Below are 14,797 nucleotides of genomic sequence, written 5' to 3' on the forward strand. Positions count from 1 at the left end.
CTCTAGGTCAGGACGAGACCCAGGCAGGTATCGCAGTCCCCTGGCTGGTCTTGCAATCTGGGTGTCAGAGGACTGAGATTATAAAATGACCTGTTGCGGACATTTGCCCTGCAGGGTAGGTCTAACAACAGGCACCGGAGGCCAGGTTGCGGAGACAACCGTGCACCGGACTCCTGCACGGCGTGGCTGTGATCCTCCTCGGAGCTGGAAGCACTGCGTATTAGATACCATGTTGATACGGTTAGGACACAGAGGTGCCTAGTACTGCCAGTGTCCCTGATTTTTATTGCCAGTGGCCATGTGGCACCTCCGTTCCTCACAAGATGTCAAGAATGAACAACTTCTTGCAGCTTCAGACTGATCCCGCATCCTTTCGCCCCTCAAACCTCTCCTGAAGCTGAACACATCGTAACCCATGGGGCAAGTCTTGCTCCCCATTTTAAAATCAGTCATCTCCCACCAGTATGTCTGAAGAAGATACTGTGCTGAAGCAGAATTGCAGTAATTAATTATTTACTGTGCAGTAACAGGAGCTGCATTTCAATCTGCAAGTGGCCAGCAGGGCCCGTAGGGAGGATAAACAAGGTGTAGATGAGATTAACTACACTGCTGTAATTTCAATGTCAAAGTAAACAAATAAGATCCTGTTCAGGCACAGCCCAGAGATTGCAGAAGAGTTCAAGGGGGAAGGTACAAACCTACCTTATTGCAATAAACAAAGCAATTTCACTTGACTAAGATGGAAGTGTCTCCCGGACACTGCAAGCCCACAGAGTAATGCCATCGACAGCTGTGGGAGCGCTCGTGGTTTAACCCGCCGGTCCAAGAAAGCACTTGAGCACACATTTAACTTTAAGCATGTGTTTAATATTCCCGTTGATTTATAAGGATGCTTTCCAGAGTCCTTCCCCACGATGAAAGGAAGCAGAGCCTTGGGTAGCTTCTCTTTCTGTTTCTACCAGATAAATTCTTTTCTGCAATTTTCTGTGTTGTGGCTGATACGTAGGCTTAGGTATGCTTTTGTTCTAGACTGGCTCAGGAAGCCTATTTTAATGGAAATGTCAAGGGACACAGATCTAAGTCCACTGGAATCCACTGATAAGGATCCTCTATTGTAGCAGTATTGCTACTGCTTTCTTGGCAGTGGGGGAAATCCACTAAAATTCCCCCGGCCTCCCCCAGCTGCAGCCTCAGAAATCCTAAACAGGGTTTCTCCAGCGGCAGCCCTTTGTACCACAGGCCCCGGTGCATGTCCGCTAAAACCAACATGAAAGCCAACAAGGAATTTGGCTTGATGTCAGGTAAACCTGCTCAGAGCTAGTCGAATCGACTTGATGCTTTGTCATAACGGAAGGTCTATTTCCTCACAGGCTCCTAACTTTACTTATTTATTTCTTATTTTAAAAATAAATGCTACAGCATTACATCAGTGCTAAAAACACCCACGTCTTGGTCAAAAACTGTGGCTCTGCCATCAGACTCAGTGGCAACAGGCTCTGTTCACCTCTGCTTACTCTGCTGCTTACAGCAGCGAGCCCTCCAAGAGAGAAAGGAAGAGCCCTGCTAGGCATTAAAATGCCAAAGACAACAAAAAGTTTAATGATCACCTCTCCTTAGTGGTCTTCCAAGCCGGCAGCATTCCTCACCTGCTGCGGGGTAGTGCTCAGGCAGGTGTGAAACCCATTCCTCCTCTGAAAACACTAAGGAAACTGGGTTTGCTCTGATCCTCCCAATTGGGTGCCCCATCCATCAGCAGAAGAAGGGAAACACATTAGCACCAATAGGAGCCTTTTGAACAGTAATTTATGGCCTATCACATCTAATGATTACAGCAGAGGCCACCTCTACACCCCGCTTCCACCACAGCTGTAGATCACACCGGCCTGCAGCTGCCATCCATCCATCCATCCATCCATCCATCCATCCATCCATCCATCCATCCATCCATCCATCCATCCATCCACCCATCCACCCGTCCATCCAGCCACTCAGAACACACATCTGCTCTGGGTAAAGCCCAGCTCCATTTTTCTAGCTTGATAACGACTCGGTGGGCAGATTTTGTGCCCAGGCTGGTCATGTGTAAGGACCATTTTGCAAAACCCCGTTAGTCTGATAACATTTGCACTGCGGTGCTCATGAACCCCGGCCCTGCCAACCCTCCTCATCGCTGCCGGCGTAGGCAGAGGCACGGCCGGGAGAGCAGAAGGGAGCTCCCTGCTGCGGAGGTAAGGGATGTGCTGCAGTCACGGAGGGGACACGACTGGAGAAGCAGAAGTGGTGCCTTATTCAGCTGGAGAGGGTAGGAATGAGCACTGCTCTTCGAGGGGCTGCCCAGAGAGGTGGCGGAGTTGCCATCCCTGGAGGTATTTAAAAGGCATGTAGACGCGGCACTTCAGGGCATGGTTTAGGAGACCTGATATCGTTGCATTGACGGTTGGACTTGCTGATCCTAGAGGTCTTTTCCAACCTTAATGATTCCATGATTCTAGTCTCTGTAGAAATGTGAGCGGTGAAGCACACCAAGAAGAGAAAAAAGAGCAAAGCAAAACTGTAAATGGGAGTGACCCGGTCTGTGCGCAGCGTGCGGGCACGGCCCCGCCGGCGTGCAGCCCGTGGGGACGGAGGGGCTCCCAGCACGGGCTTCCTGCTCATTCTGCAGCTGAAGCAGCCACCCACGGTCCCAGGACCGCATCTCCCGGCCACTGGGGCTGAGCGAGCCACCCCAGGTCAGTGACACGCACCTCCTTCAATCACTAGATTTACAAGCGAGTCCAAACTGTGATGAACCCAGGAACCCGCCACGTTAATGTATGAACTTATCTTCTTCGGGTTTTTAATTGATCACGTTATCATTGTACAGTATTTACCTTAGAAATCGCTACGGATAGATAAGAGAGATGTGCAGTCGTTTGAATTACACTTTAATCTAAATGTTTGTTGAATAAAAACCAAAACAGCAACCCCCACCCAACTCAAGGCCTGTACTTCAGCCACCACAACATATGTTAACCCCTATGGCTGGAACCCCCATTTACCACCAGCAAACCCCAGACAACTGGGGGCAAGGGCTGAGCAGGGACCCATATACCATTTTCCCCTATACTGGTGAGTCTGGCGGAATTCTCCAGCTTTGCTGTCTCTCGCGTACACACCGATGGCTCGCTCTAACACTCAGTTACTGGGAGTTTGGTGCATACACCAGTAATTGCAAGTTACCTATACCCAGGAGGGAAATATTATACATATAACAAATAAAATACATTATAATATATATTATTCTTCTATTATACCATCTCACCCAGGGTTCCTCTACCACAGATCAAGCAGATTGTACAAATCAAATGACCCAGGACGCCCTGCGATACGCTCCCAGGCGCTGGAAGGTCACGGCGGGGAAGGTTACAGCCTGCAGCAGCACGTGGGGCTGCAGAAATGCCAAGGCATTTATTTAAAAAAAAATAAATAAAGTAAACTCCTCCCCAAAAAGTTGAGGCTTTTATTTTCAGGGCAGGAAGCGTCTGTATTTCAGAGTAGTGACTCGATATCCGTTACAGCGCCGGCGGATGCCGACGGGGTGGGTTTGTCTGCTGGCAGCGAGAGGGGCTGGGAGTGACTCGGCGGCTGGTGTCCCTGCAGGGTTGGGGACAGAACGGGGCCAGGGCACCACAAACAGCCGTGATGTGCAGGGATGGCAGGGACAGAGGGGTCCTAGTGTTTCCCTAGTGTTTCCCAGTGCCACTGCAGCTCTGGCAGCACGGAGGAGCTCTATTCCCAGCTATCTAGACAAACTGAAATTCATCACCGAAGCTGTACAACAGTGTTCACACAAAAACTACGCTGGGTCTCCTTTTGGGAAGGGTTGGCTGGCTGGTGGCCGAAGGGCAGCACTGACCCCAAAGCGCATCTTGCCCCTTCGGCCGGGACCCGCCGAGCAGAGTGGGGCATTGCTGGGTGTGCTACGGGCCCTTGGCAAGGTACAGGAGTCGTCTCTGCCTCACAGCCAGAGCTGTCACAGGCTGCTCTAAGGAAGTTTTCTGTTTATGCGGACAAAGTCTGCTCGGGGACAACGAGAAGTGAAGCTTTTTGGCGGGAGGGCCAGCGCAGCAATCAGCACCGGGACCCCTCGGCACTGCTGCGTTGGAGCGGCCACCGGCGCTGGTACTGAAAAGCCTGGCTTTCAGTAAACACAACTTCAAGTATCGGGAGTTCAGGCGAGGACACGGCAGCAGCCAGCTCCGGCATTTGTTGAGCCCCATTAGGTAGCTGGAAAACTACAAGAGCTCAGCTGGGTTTCAGATAAAGGCGCCCAGAGCAGACTGTGACCGCCGCGGAGGGTGGTGGGCGCAGGGCTCCTGTGAAACCTGGGGGCTGGCTGGGTCAGAAGGACCAGCCCGTGGCTGTTTGCAGCTCCCCAGAGGCAGGAAGAACTGACTGACAGATCTACTGAAGATCAGTACGAAAAATGCCACAATGCACCGTTCAAAGCACTCAGTGTACTGAAACGTGATCCTATTTCAGTGCAAGCCTCCGTGAGAGCTAATACATACGTTAAAAACTGCAGACAATTGCCAATCCATTCTCAAGATTGCTGACAGCAGTTCTCCAAGGCAGGTCAAATTTACTAGGTATTTTGGAAGGAAAGCCGTGTTGAAACCCAGCTATTTTATATTTGTTTGCTTTATTTCTAAAAGATTCCCTTTGCACCGCCGTCCGCAGCAATTTAAAGGCTAGCTTCAGCAAACATCCTTTGATATCAGCAGGTCTTCTCCTATGCTGCTATCTAAGCACGCCCCTTAAATACACGATGGAGTTGGTATCTAAACTGGTTTTCAGTGCCAGACCACAGACACCGGTAAGTCTCACGATGTGAGACGAGGGGGACAGCGCAATGAATTCCCTGCCTCTGAAGAACACACACGTACCAGGGCAGCAGCAGCCAGCTGGGGCCACAAACCCCCCTCTGTGTGAGCAGGAACGACCCCAGCCACAGCAGCAGCTCCTCTGGAAGAGAGCAGGGAGGAATGACACAACCCAGGGTGGGGTGGCAGGACCTGGTGTGTGTTTGTCACCCACTGAGCTGGGGCAGCGTGTGAATTCATGCAAGTACCTCCCTAAGGTCTCTTGAAGCAGCTCTGTCACAGCTGTGGCTCAGACAGCAGTACCTGCTGGAGATGACGGTGGCTGACAGGTATGTGCTCTTGTAACACAGGACAAACCCAGCCGTGGGCGCAGCCCGTGGGGTGAGCCTGCAAGCTGCCGGCTCCCCGACCTGCTCATCGCAGCGGTGATTTTGTTGGCTCACACCCCCCGGCAGCACAGCACAACTGCAGCCTTTACACCGGGGACGTACGCACAGCCCCGTGTGCTGTCATACGTGCACCTGGTCCCACGGACACATGTGCCACCGCACACACGCGCTGGCAGCGCGGGGTGTCTGCACACACCGGGGTGTACATCCAGCTACGCTAACCCACGTGCCTTTCCCCTCTGTGCAGGGTATCTCTGTGCCATGCCCAAGGCTGAACAGCCAAACCACCCTGGAGAAGAGAGGGGTTTGTCACCACCCCTTGCCCCGAGAAGCAGCCGTCTGCCCCACGCAGCCACCAAAGCTCACCCACCACCCCTGGCACTTCCCAAAGACCCCGTTCCACGGAGCTGGTTTGATCACTGGGCTCAACCTCCCAGCAGAGGCTTTGTGTTGTCCCTCTATCAAGTATCTGTTTTGAAGATGGAAGCGCTCAGCATCATCTGCTCAAAAGCATATGCAACACACATCTGGGGAGAGCAGCTCTGCAGCTATCTAACCTGTAGAGATTCGCTGCAGAGCTCAGGGAGCTGCAGCAGTGGGAGCAAGAGCAGGATTCAACCACAGACAGTCCTTGACTGACACTGTGCAGCAGCATTAGACGCTGTCTGCCTGGGGCACCCGAGAGGAGAATTCAGCCCTCTCGTAGCTACTGCAAGCTGCTCGGACTCAAAGGCGATGCCTGTTCATGGGAACAAAATGCTGGAGGAGATACCTAACATCCTTGTCACATCAAGTTATTTGCTGGATCCTTATGCTATTAGCCAGGAACCCTGCACAAACCAAAAGGGCATTTTGGAGCCATCCCACCAGCACGGCCCAGCACCGCCTGGGCAGGGCAGGCCCCCGGCTGCAGCAGATGCCTGCTGGGAGGCGCTGGTCCAGCCTGGGCTCAGCCCATGGATGCCATCTGCCGTTGAGAGCACTGGGAGGAGAACTGGGAGCCCGTCCAGCACCGCTCAGCCCAACCGAGCGCAGCACTGCTTAAAAACAAACAACCCTGCACACATCATCGGGGTGCGTCTGAGTCACCTCCCTGCTCCCCAGCCTTGGCTCACGGTCACATCTCCATCACCCGGAGGGCAGGCACAGCCCTTTTGTTTCAAACAAAAGCAGATTATCTCCTGCAGCCTCCTGTTTCCCACAGCGGTAGGAAGAACACAGAGACGGGCAGGATTCAAGGTGCAGTTGTGAGAACCATCAGCGGAGAGACTTAATGATCCAGCTCGTGCCCGCCAGCATGCTGGAAGCAGTGAACGCCACCATCAAGCCCATAGAAGTAATGGGAAAGCTTGAGGGATTTCCCCTGCTCCAGGAGGGAATCTCAAGCCACTAGAGCAGGGATTTCCCACGAGCCGAGAAGAGCCAGGGAAGGGCTGCTGGTTCTTGGAGACTGGGTGGCTGGCAAGACAGTGGCTGTTGCTGGAGTCCCAGTGTCTTCTTCCAGTCTTTGATGAGCCTAGGAAGCGACTTTAATAACCTGGTGCTGCCCAGCAACTCCCTGCTGATTACTGGGTACCCATCGTCCTCATGAGAGAAGGTGCCCTTGGTCCAGAGGAGATCCATGGATGAGCCCTCAGAGAAGCCCAGCAATAGCAGGGGAGCCCCAGAGAGGTTGGGGGTCAGGAATGGCATTGACTGAGCCATTTTTGGGGTGCAATGCAAGTGCTGTGGATGGGATACACGCTTACTTACCTCTGAGTCCCTGCAATTAGGTCGCTTTTGCTTAGGGTCATTCACGCTACATACATAGATGTTTGGGGTGGACACTCAAATAGCCTGTTCAGGGCAAGAGGCTGTACCGTACTCAGTGTTTGAATTATGGGTTGATTTTCCCTGGCCCCTGCAGCAGACTCATTAAAACTTTTATTCTATGATTAATTAGCAGAGCTCTTCCAGTCCCATCTTGGGCTGCTCTGCTGCCCCAGCAGAACAGCTCAAAAGCATGCTTAAAGGTTTGAAACCTTTTCTTGAAAGAATTACAGATTAGTTTGAGAACACAGCCAGGTTTCTTCAATGGGGGGTCAGGCCCCAGCAGAGCCCAGGAGGCCCCTTAGCCAGGCTGGGACCAGGCTGAACTCCAGCCACCAAAAGCCAAACCAGAGGGGCCGTACGGAGGCGATGGGCTCCCACAAGCAGCATCCAGCGCAGGGACAGACCAGACCTACTCCCTAATCCCAGCTTTTGCCACTGACCACGTTGTTATGAGTACCACTCCTCTCACCTTCCTGCTGCCTGGGTACCTCTCCGTGTTTGCTAAGCCATTTACGATCTGCCGGTAAAAAGTAAACGACATTATTACTAGGGAAAATGCCTCAATTCTTCAGGTACAGAGGTCTCCGAGTGGGCGTTATCTGGAAGCACGGTGCAGCGGAGGCGTGCTGGAAGTCTCTGAAGTCTCGGCAGATGCCTTTCCCAGCAAATTTTGGGGAGAAGCCAGCGGACAGAGGGGGAGGTGGCTGCAGAGCGCGCTGGGGGTCACGGCAAGATCTCACTGATGCTTAGACAGCCCCACTGCCCCCAGCCCGAGATCAGGACAGACATGGAAACAAACTCCTGGGAGAGCCTGGAAAAGTCCAAACGACATCTAGGTTTCAAGCTCTTATAAAAACAGCTCTGCATGCACCGCCATGGGGAAAAGCACCCCCAGGCAGGAGCACCCAGCACCACAGAGTGACCTGCCGCTGCCTGGGGACACAGCGACTCTGGGGACATGCCAGGGACCCTGTTTGGTGGCAAGAGCTTGGGTTTCACCACAAAGGCAGCTGACCCAGACCTGCTTCTCTCTATGCCTGACTCAGAGGGCTCCTCTTTCTCTCCCTCTCTAAATGCTGGGCACATCCCCAGCTTTGATTACTGACCATCTCCCCCCAGCCTTGTCCCCAGTCCCTGACATCTCTTCATTAAGTCCTAGAACGGGCTTATTCCCATGACGCTGCTTTGTCTGTCATTCTCTTCAGCCTTTCTGGAGGGAGAAAGCAAAGGATCAGCCCCCAGCTGTGCTGCAGCCAGACAAAGGGAACGGATTCCTCCTCCCCTTGCTCCAGCTTAACAAAGCCTGTGCAGCAGCACTGAACCCTGAGCCTCGACCAGCGCGGCCTCGCTGCAATGAACAGGGCTCAGGGCTAATGAGAAAGCAAAAGCAGAGGAGCATCAGGCTGTGCTGTGTGTGGGAAAGGTTCCTTAAGGACAAAGGAAAACACTTCATTAATAGCTAGAGACTCTTGGCTGTGCAGAGGCGGCTCAAAAGGAGATCTGCTGTGCCGGGAGAAAAGGGGTTTGTTCTAGAAGAGTAGAAGGCTCCCTCTTTCCCGCCAAGCCTCTTCCACCCTCCTCCAGTTTTTACAGTTCAAAGGGATGTTTTATTAGCCTTCTGGGGTCAGGAGGCAGCACCCCCAGGGCAGTGCACGCAGAGAGGGGTGCTCTTAGCACCTTCCCTCAACCCTGCCAGACCCAGCAGACCTTTCATCATCCAGGAGCGCCGTTAGACATGCTTGGCCCTGGTGCCTTGCTCACCGTTCCCTGCAGCTTCACCCCAAAGCAGATCTCACCCTGCAGCCCTCCCCGACTGCGCTGTGTCGGGATTGCCTCAGCTGGGCTCCTGGCTCCTCCCTGGGGGCCTGGAGCACGACCCCGCATTGCTGCGGGCAGCTCCTCCAGCCCGGCCAGGGCAGCGGCCGGGGCAGAGCTCCTTTTTGCAATTAGTTGCATTTCTACAACCTTCCAAAACACGGTGCCTAAACAAACACAGCATCAGGACCACAGATGGGAACGTGACAGGGGATGGGGACGGGCGCCGTTATGCCCATGTACGCAGCCAGACGCAAGCAGGTGGGACGTTAATGGTTAGCGAGCAGGTTGTCAGCTGCGGCGTCGGTGCCTTTCCCCTTTCATCTGAGCTACGCGGCGCTTTGAGATCAGAGAGGGGGGACTTGGAGCTGACAGGGCTGCGCTTCAAAAGGAGCCACTGGCTTCACGGCTTCGACAGGACCACCGCCAGCCGCGCAGGGCCCCCACCGCCCGCGGACGGGGCAGGGAGCCGGCCCGGGGGGCACCGGCCGGGTCTCCCCGGGGGAGCGAGGCTGGGGGGAAGATGCGGGCGGTGGGGCCGGTCCCTGTCCTCTCCCCCCCTGGGCCAGCCCGAGGCCGGGGCACCCCCCGGGAGCGACCCCCGGTCCCCGCCGCCCCGGGCCGCCCCTGCCGTTGCCGCGGCCGCCGCACGGTGTCCTCGGTGCTCCGCAGCGGCGGGAGCGGGTCCGGCACCGACGGAGCCCCGCGGCTGCCCCCGCACCCCCCTCCGTTCAGCCCAGGAACCGCTTTAAAAGAGGGATGTGACACCTCGGAAAGCAACGAGGGATGGGGCAGCGCCCAAGGGACGGTGGGGGGGCACAGCACCGACCTGCCCCCCTCTCCCCCTTTTCAGCCTGGGTCCCACCTTTTCATACGATCACAGCCCTGACGCAGCCCGTAGCACAGACCGGGCTTCTCCGAGGGCTTTTCTGAAGACAGCTTTTAATGGTGCAACTGCTACAGGCTAGAATTGGAACCCAACTGTTCGGAGAGCCGTCCCACAAACCGCCCGGGAAGAGCGAAACCAAAAAGGCCGCGATGGCTGGCGTCTTCTGGCTTTGCTGCCAACGCAGCCATCGCCAAAGCCACTGCCTGGCCCCGGGGGTGAGAGTGCTCCAGAACCAGAGGCAGGAATCGGTTTTGCTCCTTTCTCCCAGGGCTGAACGGAAGATCATAAATCATTAAAGGAGCTAAAAACCAGGTTGGAACGTTGTAAGTTGAGGCCATCTCTGCACAAAACCCAGCAAAGGCAGTATCTGTGCTAGTCCTGTGCCAAAATTGAGGTCTTCCCTCTAGCCAAAACAGTCCCTTGGGCATTCACTCATCCCTCCCAGAAGCATTGGCAGCCCCTCGTTCCAGCACCTGGCAAAGTGACAGTCAAATGCTACAGGTTCGCAGGAAAAGCCTTGCTATGAAGACAAAAGAATGATCCCCTGGATCTGGCTGCAGGTTAGGAGTTTCCCTTATTACAAGCCAAGGGGATCTGTGCAGGGAAGCACGCATAGATTCCAGGGTGCTTGAAGAGGGCAACAAACCATCAGTTCCCACTGACCTGTCTGGGTACTCCTAACACCTCCAAACCCATCACCTGTGCTCAGGATGGCAGCAGGGAGATGCTTGCCCATGTCCTGATCTCCAGAGTCCTTCCTGCTGGCAGGAGACACGGCACAGCAGTGCTGCGAGAAGTTCCTTCATCTGGGGTTCCCTGTAGAGCTCTGAAGACAGCTGGAGGGGACCCCTGGCCAAAGCACTCCTTCCCTCCGTGGGGCCAGTGCCCGGGAGGGAGAGGAACAGCAGCCCTGGGTGCAGGCTCCTGCCGGCCACATCTCCAGAGCAAGGCTGGGTTTAGCTGCCGGCAGGCAGAGCCGACCTGCCAGGCTCCCAGGGCAGCCAGAGTGGTGCTCGCCCAGCCTTGGCGCTGCCGGGAGCCGCCCAGCACCACCACCACTGCTGCTGGAGGCAGCGAGGGGCAGGGTCCTCCGCCGGGCAGGAGCCAGCTAGGAATCGGAGAGGCACAGGGCCTCCACGGCACTGCTCAGGCCCTGGCTCACCCCGCCGACGGCCAGCAGGCAGTTCCGGACCACGATGCTGGAGCAGGCACAGCGTGGGGTGGGCATGGGGGGCAGGCTCTCCCACTTGTTCTTCTCAGGGTGGAAGGCCTCCGCGGACTCCAGGACAGTCGGTTGGTTTCCTGGAAGCATAAAGCAAGTCACTGGGTCACCTGGGAAGCACCAGCAAGCATCCCTTGTCTGCTCTGGTATGGTGTCCGTACTCTGGACCCCATCACTCCCTTTTGGGGTCTGTTTTCCCGTCTCCCTCAGGCCATCCAGGGCCAGGATCTCTCCCCTCTGTAATGCTAACACATGACTTATATATGTTTTTAAAGTGTTACCAGCGTCCCCAGTACCCCACCTAGTCCCCCAGCCACGACAACTCTGCCTTTCAGGTAGCCAGCCACGAAGTCTGCTCGCCTTTTCTTCAGGTAGAAGGAGCGCTCCATCTTCATCCAGCCACCTGGGAGGGACAGGACAGACCAGGCATTGCAGGAGCATCCACTCCTGGGAAATAATCTGCCCCTCTGACCTCCTGCTTGCTGTGGAAGTGCAGTTTTGCTGCTGCACCTTGGGGTAATAAAACCCCATGACACGGGGGTCAGCTCCCTCACCACCACGTCAGGAGGGAGCTGTTGAACCCAGCAGCTTTGGGACCATGGTTTTCTCCCCTCACTGCCTTGAGTTGTTAATTTTGACTGCAGGCCTTTCTCTAGGCTGGGCTCAAGCCCCAGCAATCCAAGGACTTAGCAGATGAAAGCTCTGTGCTACGCAAGGACAGCAAAGCCCCAGAGCACAGCCTTGCATGCCACCAGCCCTGCTCCTCTGGAAAGGACAGAGCTGGGACAGCCCCCACCTTGTTCCATGTCAAACATGTCCACGGTCCTCATGAACTTGGGCTGCCGGTAGAGCCGTCCCTGCCGCAGGCCCCCGAGACTGAAGAGTTTGTCTTCTGTGGGCACAAAGCTGGAGAAGGCCCTTTTGTTGGGGATGTTGGGAAACTTGGTCCACGACCTGGTCTCTGTGTCAAAGACTTCGAAGGCGTTGACAGCGTACTTGGACTGCCTTCCACCTGGGGCAGGGGAGGTGGAAAGAAAAGGGTCAGCTTGGCCCACAGCACCAAGCCAACAGCAGCAGGAACCAGAGGATCCTCCCAGGGCAGGCTGAGAGCAAGCTGCCAGCTGATATGATGTCCCCAGGTCTCAGGTCACCTGGGTGAGGGCCTGCTGAGCCAGGTGACTTCTCACCCTCGCACTCCCTCTCCTTTAACTGCAGGTTCATGACATGAAAACACTTCATTTTTCAGTGCATCACACCTTCCACTTCCCTCCGCGCTGGCAGCAGCCGGTCGCTAGCACAGGAAGGTGTTTACTATGCAACCGGTTTAATCCAAACACACAGCAGAGCAGGGATCAGTGCTCAGGGAGCCTTTGCAATTCAGGTGAGTTCAGCCCAGTGCAACCCAGCAAGCCCCGGCCTCACTGCTGAGCTCCTGACGGAGCAGGAGAGCCAGAGCAGCTGCTGCTACCACCGCCAAAGACGCGTATTATTCTTCCACCCATCAGATGCAGATGAATACAGCTATTCTCAGCTCAGATGCTCAGCGTGCCTTTGAAGGCAGAGCCTGTGCTCGCTACTGGGCCCACAAACTGTTTGCCAGCAGCAAGCAAACCGCAAAACAGATCAAAGAGTCTTTTCTGGTAACCCCTAAAGAGAGCCAGGGCTGTCTGGAGGCTTGAGCAAGCAGGATTCCTGCGTTTTGATCCCACTATGCCATTTGGCCACGAGCTAACAGCAACATTTCTCTGCCTTAGTTTCCCTTTCTGTAAGACAAAGCTAATGAAAATTGTCCCCTGCAAAAGGCTTGGTCCAGCATTTCCCAGCTACAGCAGGTCCTTCCCCTGCCAAAGGCAGTCCCTTTGTGAAGCTGCGCGGAACTTTGCTGATACGACACGGATAGAAGTATTTTTACTCACTAGTTGAGTCCAAGGGCTTTTAGCGCAGGCACAGGATTGCAAATTGAGCAGGCAAAGACCAGCTGTATCCTCGGCTGCCAGCAGCCACAGATGGACCTGGGACAGGGGAGGCCACTCGCCCGGCACAGAGCTGCTGCAAGACCTGCGAGCTCCCAGGGTGTTCAAGGGTGCCGGGGTTCTCATGGGTGCTTGCTATGGAGCTGTGAATCCAGACCCATCACCAGCCCCACTCAAAACCTACAGCTGCAAGCTTGGTATTTCTGAATGTGTGAGAAAGCAGGCAGGGATGGAGAGGAGCGGTCCCAAAAGCCCCTTTCAGGGAGGTTTCTCAGTGCTCAGATCAAAGGAGCTGCTGCCCGAGGAGGAGGAGGAGGAGGCAGGACTGCTTCTTACCCAGCACGTAGATCTTGGTGCCTCGCAGGAAGGATGTGGCAGCGTACCTGGGTGTGGGCATGGCCGCCAGTGACACCCAGATGTCCTTGAGCATGTCGTAGTGCTGCAGGTAGTTGTGCGGCCGCAGGTCAGATCCCATCCCACCAGCTGCATAGACTCTGTAGTCTGGACAGGGCCAAGAAGCAAAAGAATCCCACAAGATTATTATGGGAAAGCAGCAGAAATACCCCCCTGCAAAAGCACGTCATACAACGTGGACCAGAACTGCTCGCTCCTACCCGAGTCCCTGGGTGTGTCCCGAGCTCCCATCCCCAGGGCAGAGGGGAACGCACCAATCTCCCAGTCCCTGCAGCAACGCCGATGCTCTTCCCCCAGCCCCGCTCCCCCGTCCGGGGGCTGCTGTCCCCTGGCTCAGCTCCTGCTTTGCCCCTCCGAGGTCTGGCACAGGCTGGCGGCTGTGTGACCCAGACCGGAGGGCTCAGAGCTGAGACAAGGCACTGAGGCTACTTGATCCTCACCAGATCCGTATCAGCTATATCCATCTCTGGCTAGCGGCAAACCCGGCTCTCCAGCACAAAATCCTACCTGCGCAGCACCCGCGCCATGTCCTTCAGCAAGCACTTCATTCCACAGACAAGATTCAGGAGAGCAGTGACAGCAGCCTTGCCCTTGTGGGCAGCCTTACAAGGCAGCTGCAAAAGCAGAGACCAGCCTGCACGCTGCAAGGATTTGGGCAGCTATTTCTGTTCCTGGCCTCTCACACCAAATTGACCCTGCTCTATCGGTCAGGCAAGCTTATGCTCAGAGAAAATCATCTCCAAGATGGTAAACATTATTTTTAAACATTCCTTGACGGTAGCTTTTAAACCCACTTAAGCAAACAAACCAAGCAGCTTTCAAAGAAGCTGCCTGGAGATTAGATTCGTAATCCCAGGCACGGTGGGAAGCTGGCTGACCTCAGGCACGGTGCTCGGGAACACAACTCCCAGCCCGAGGCTCTTCAAAGCATGGCAGAGCATGCTAAAGGAAATCAATGCTCCACATCTCCGCTCAGAAACTAAAAAATGACATGGGCCGATAACGCAGAGCCTGGCAGGCATTTAACAAGCCCCATTTAATGCAGTGGTTAGGCTTTCGGAGGGGAGGTACACAGGAGCCCCCCACAAGGCCAGCTGCTCCCCCTCCTTGTACACTGATTTGAGCCCACAACCATGAAGCCAGCTCTCTCCTGGCTGGTTCTGGGTTTGGACCAGAGATGTCTCTTCCAACCAAAGCTATTCCACGGCTCTGAGACCCTCACCTCTGGCTCCGCAGCTCAGCCAGGTCCTCCCAGCCTGGCTACGCTCAGCCAGCAGCACCATTCCTATTTTCCAGCATCTGCAGCACACGAGGACCAGAATTTGCTACAAAACCCTGCAGAAGTTTGATTGAGACCCTGGAGCTTGGGCCTGTCTGGAAATGGCCGTTGTGGCTCCAGGGCTGACGATACAGAGCGACCC

At 55.2% G+C, this 14,797-nt stretch overlaps 1 protein-coding gene across 8 annotated transcripts in view; it reads right to left on the reverse strand.

Annotated features, from left to right (window-relative positions):
- Positions 1–9,699: 9,699 nt before the first annotated feature.
- The window catches only part of KLHDC8A (kelch domain containing 8A), a 176,831-nt gene continuing 171,733 nt past the window's right edge, over positions 9,700–14,797 (reverse strand). For 7 of the 8 annotated variants that reach the window (XM_064472406.1, XM_064472412.1, XM_064472411.1 and 4 more), the window contains 4 exons: positions 13,299–13,463; positions 11,786–12,001; positions 11,291–11,392; positions 9,701–11,069 (listed from right to left, as the gene is read on the reverse strand). In XM_064472406.1, the coding sequence (XP_064328476.1) occupies positions 10,876–11,069; positions 11,291–11,392; positions 11,786–12,001; positions 13,299–13,463 (677 nt within the window). In that variant the 3' untranslated portion in view covers positions 9,701–10,875. Of the gene's footprint in view, positions 11,070–11,290; positions 11,393–11,785; positions 12,002–13,298; positions 13,464–14,797 lie in introns of all 8 variants that reach the window. The other variant, XM_064472413.1, reaches the window with a different exon arrangement.

The sequence above is a fragment of the Phalacrocorax carbo genome, chromosome 23 (assembly GCF_963921805.1).
Source record: "Phalacrocorax carbo chromosome 23, bPhaCar2.1, whole genome shotgun sequence".
NCBI lineage: Eukaryota > Metazoa > Chordata > Aves > Suliformes > Phalacrocoracidae > Phalacrocorax > Phalacrocorax carbo.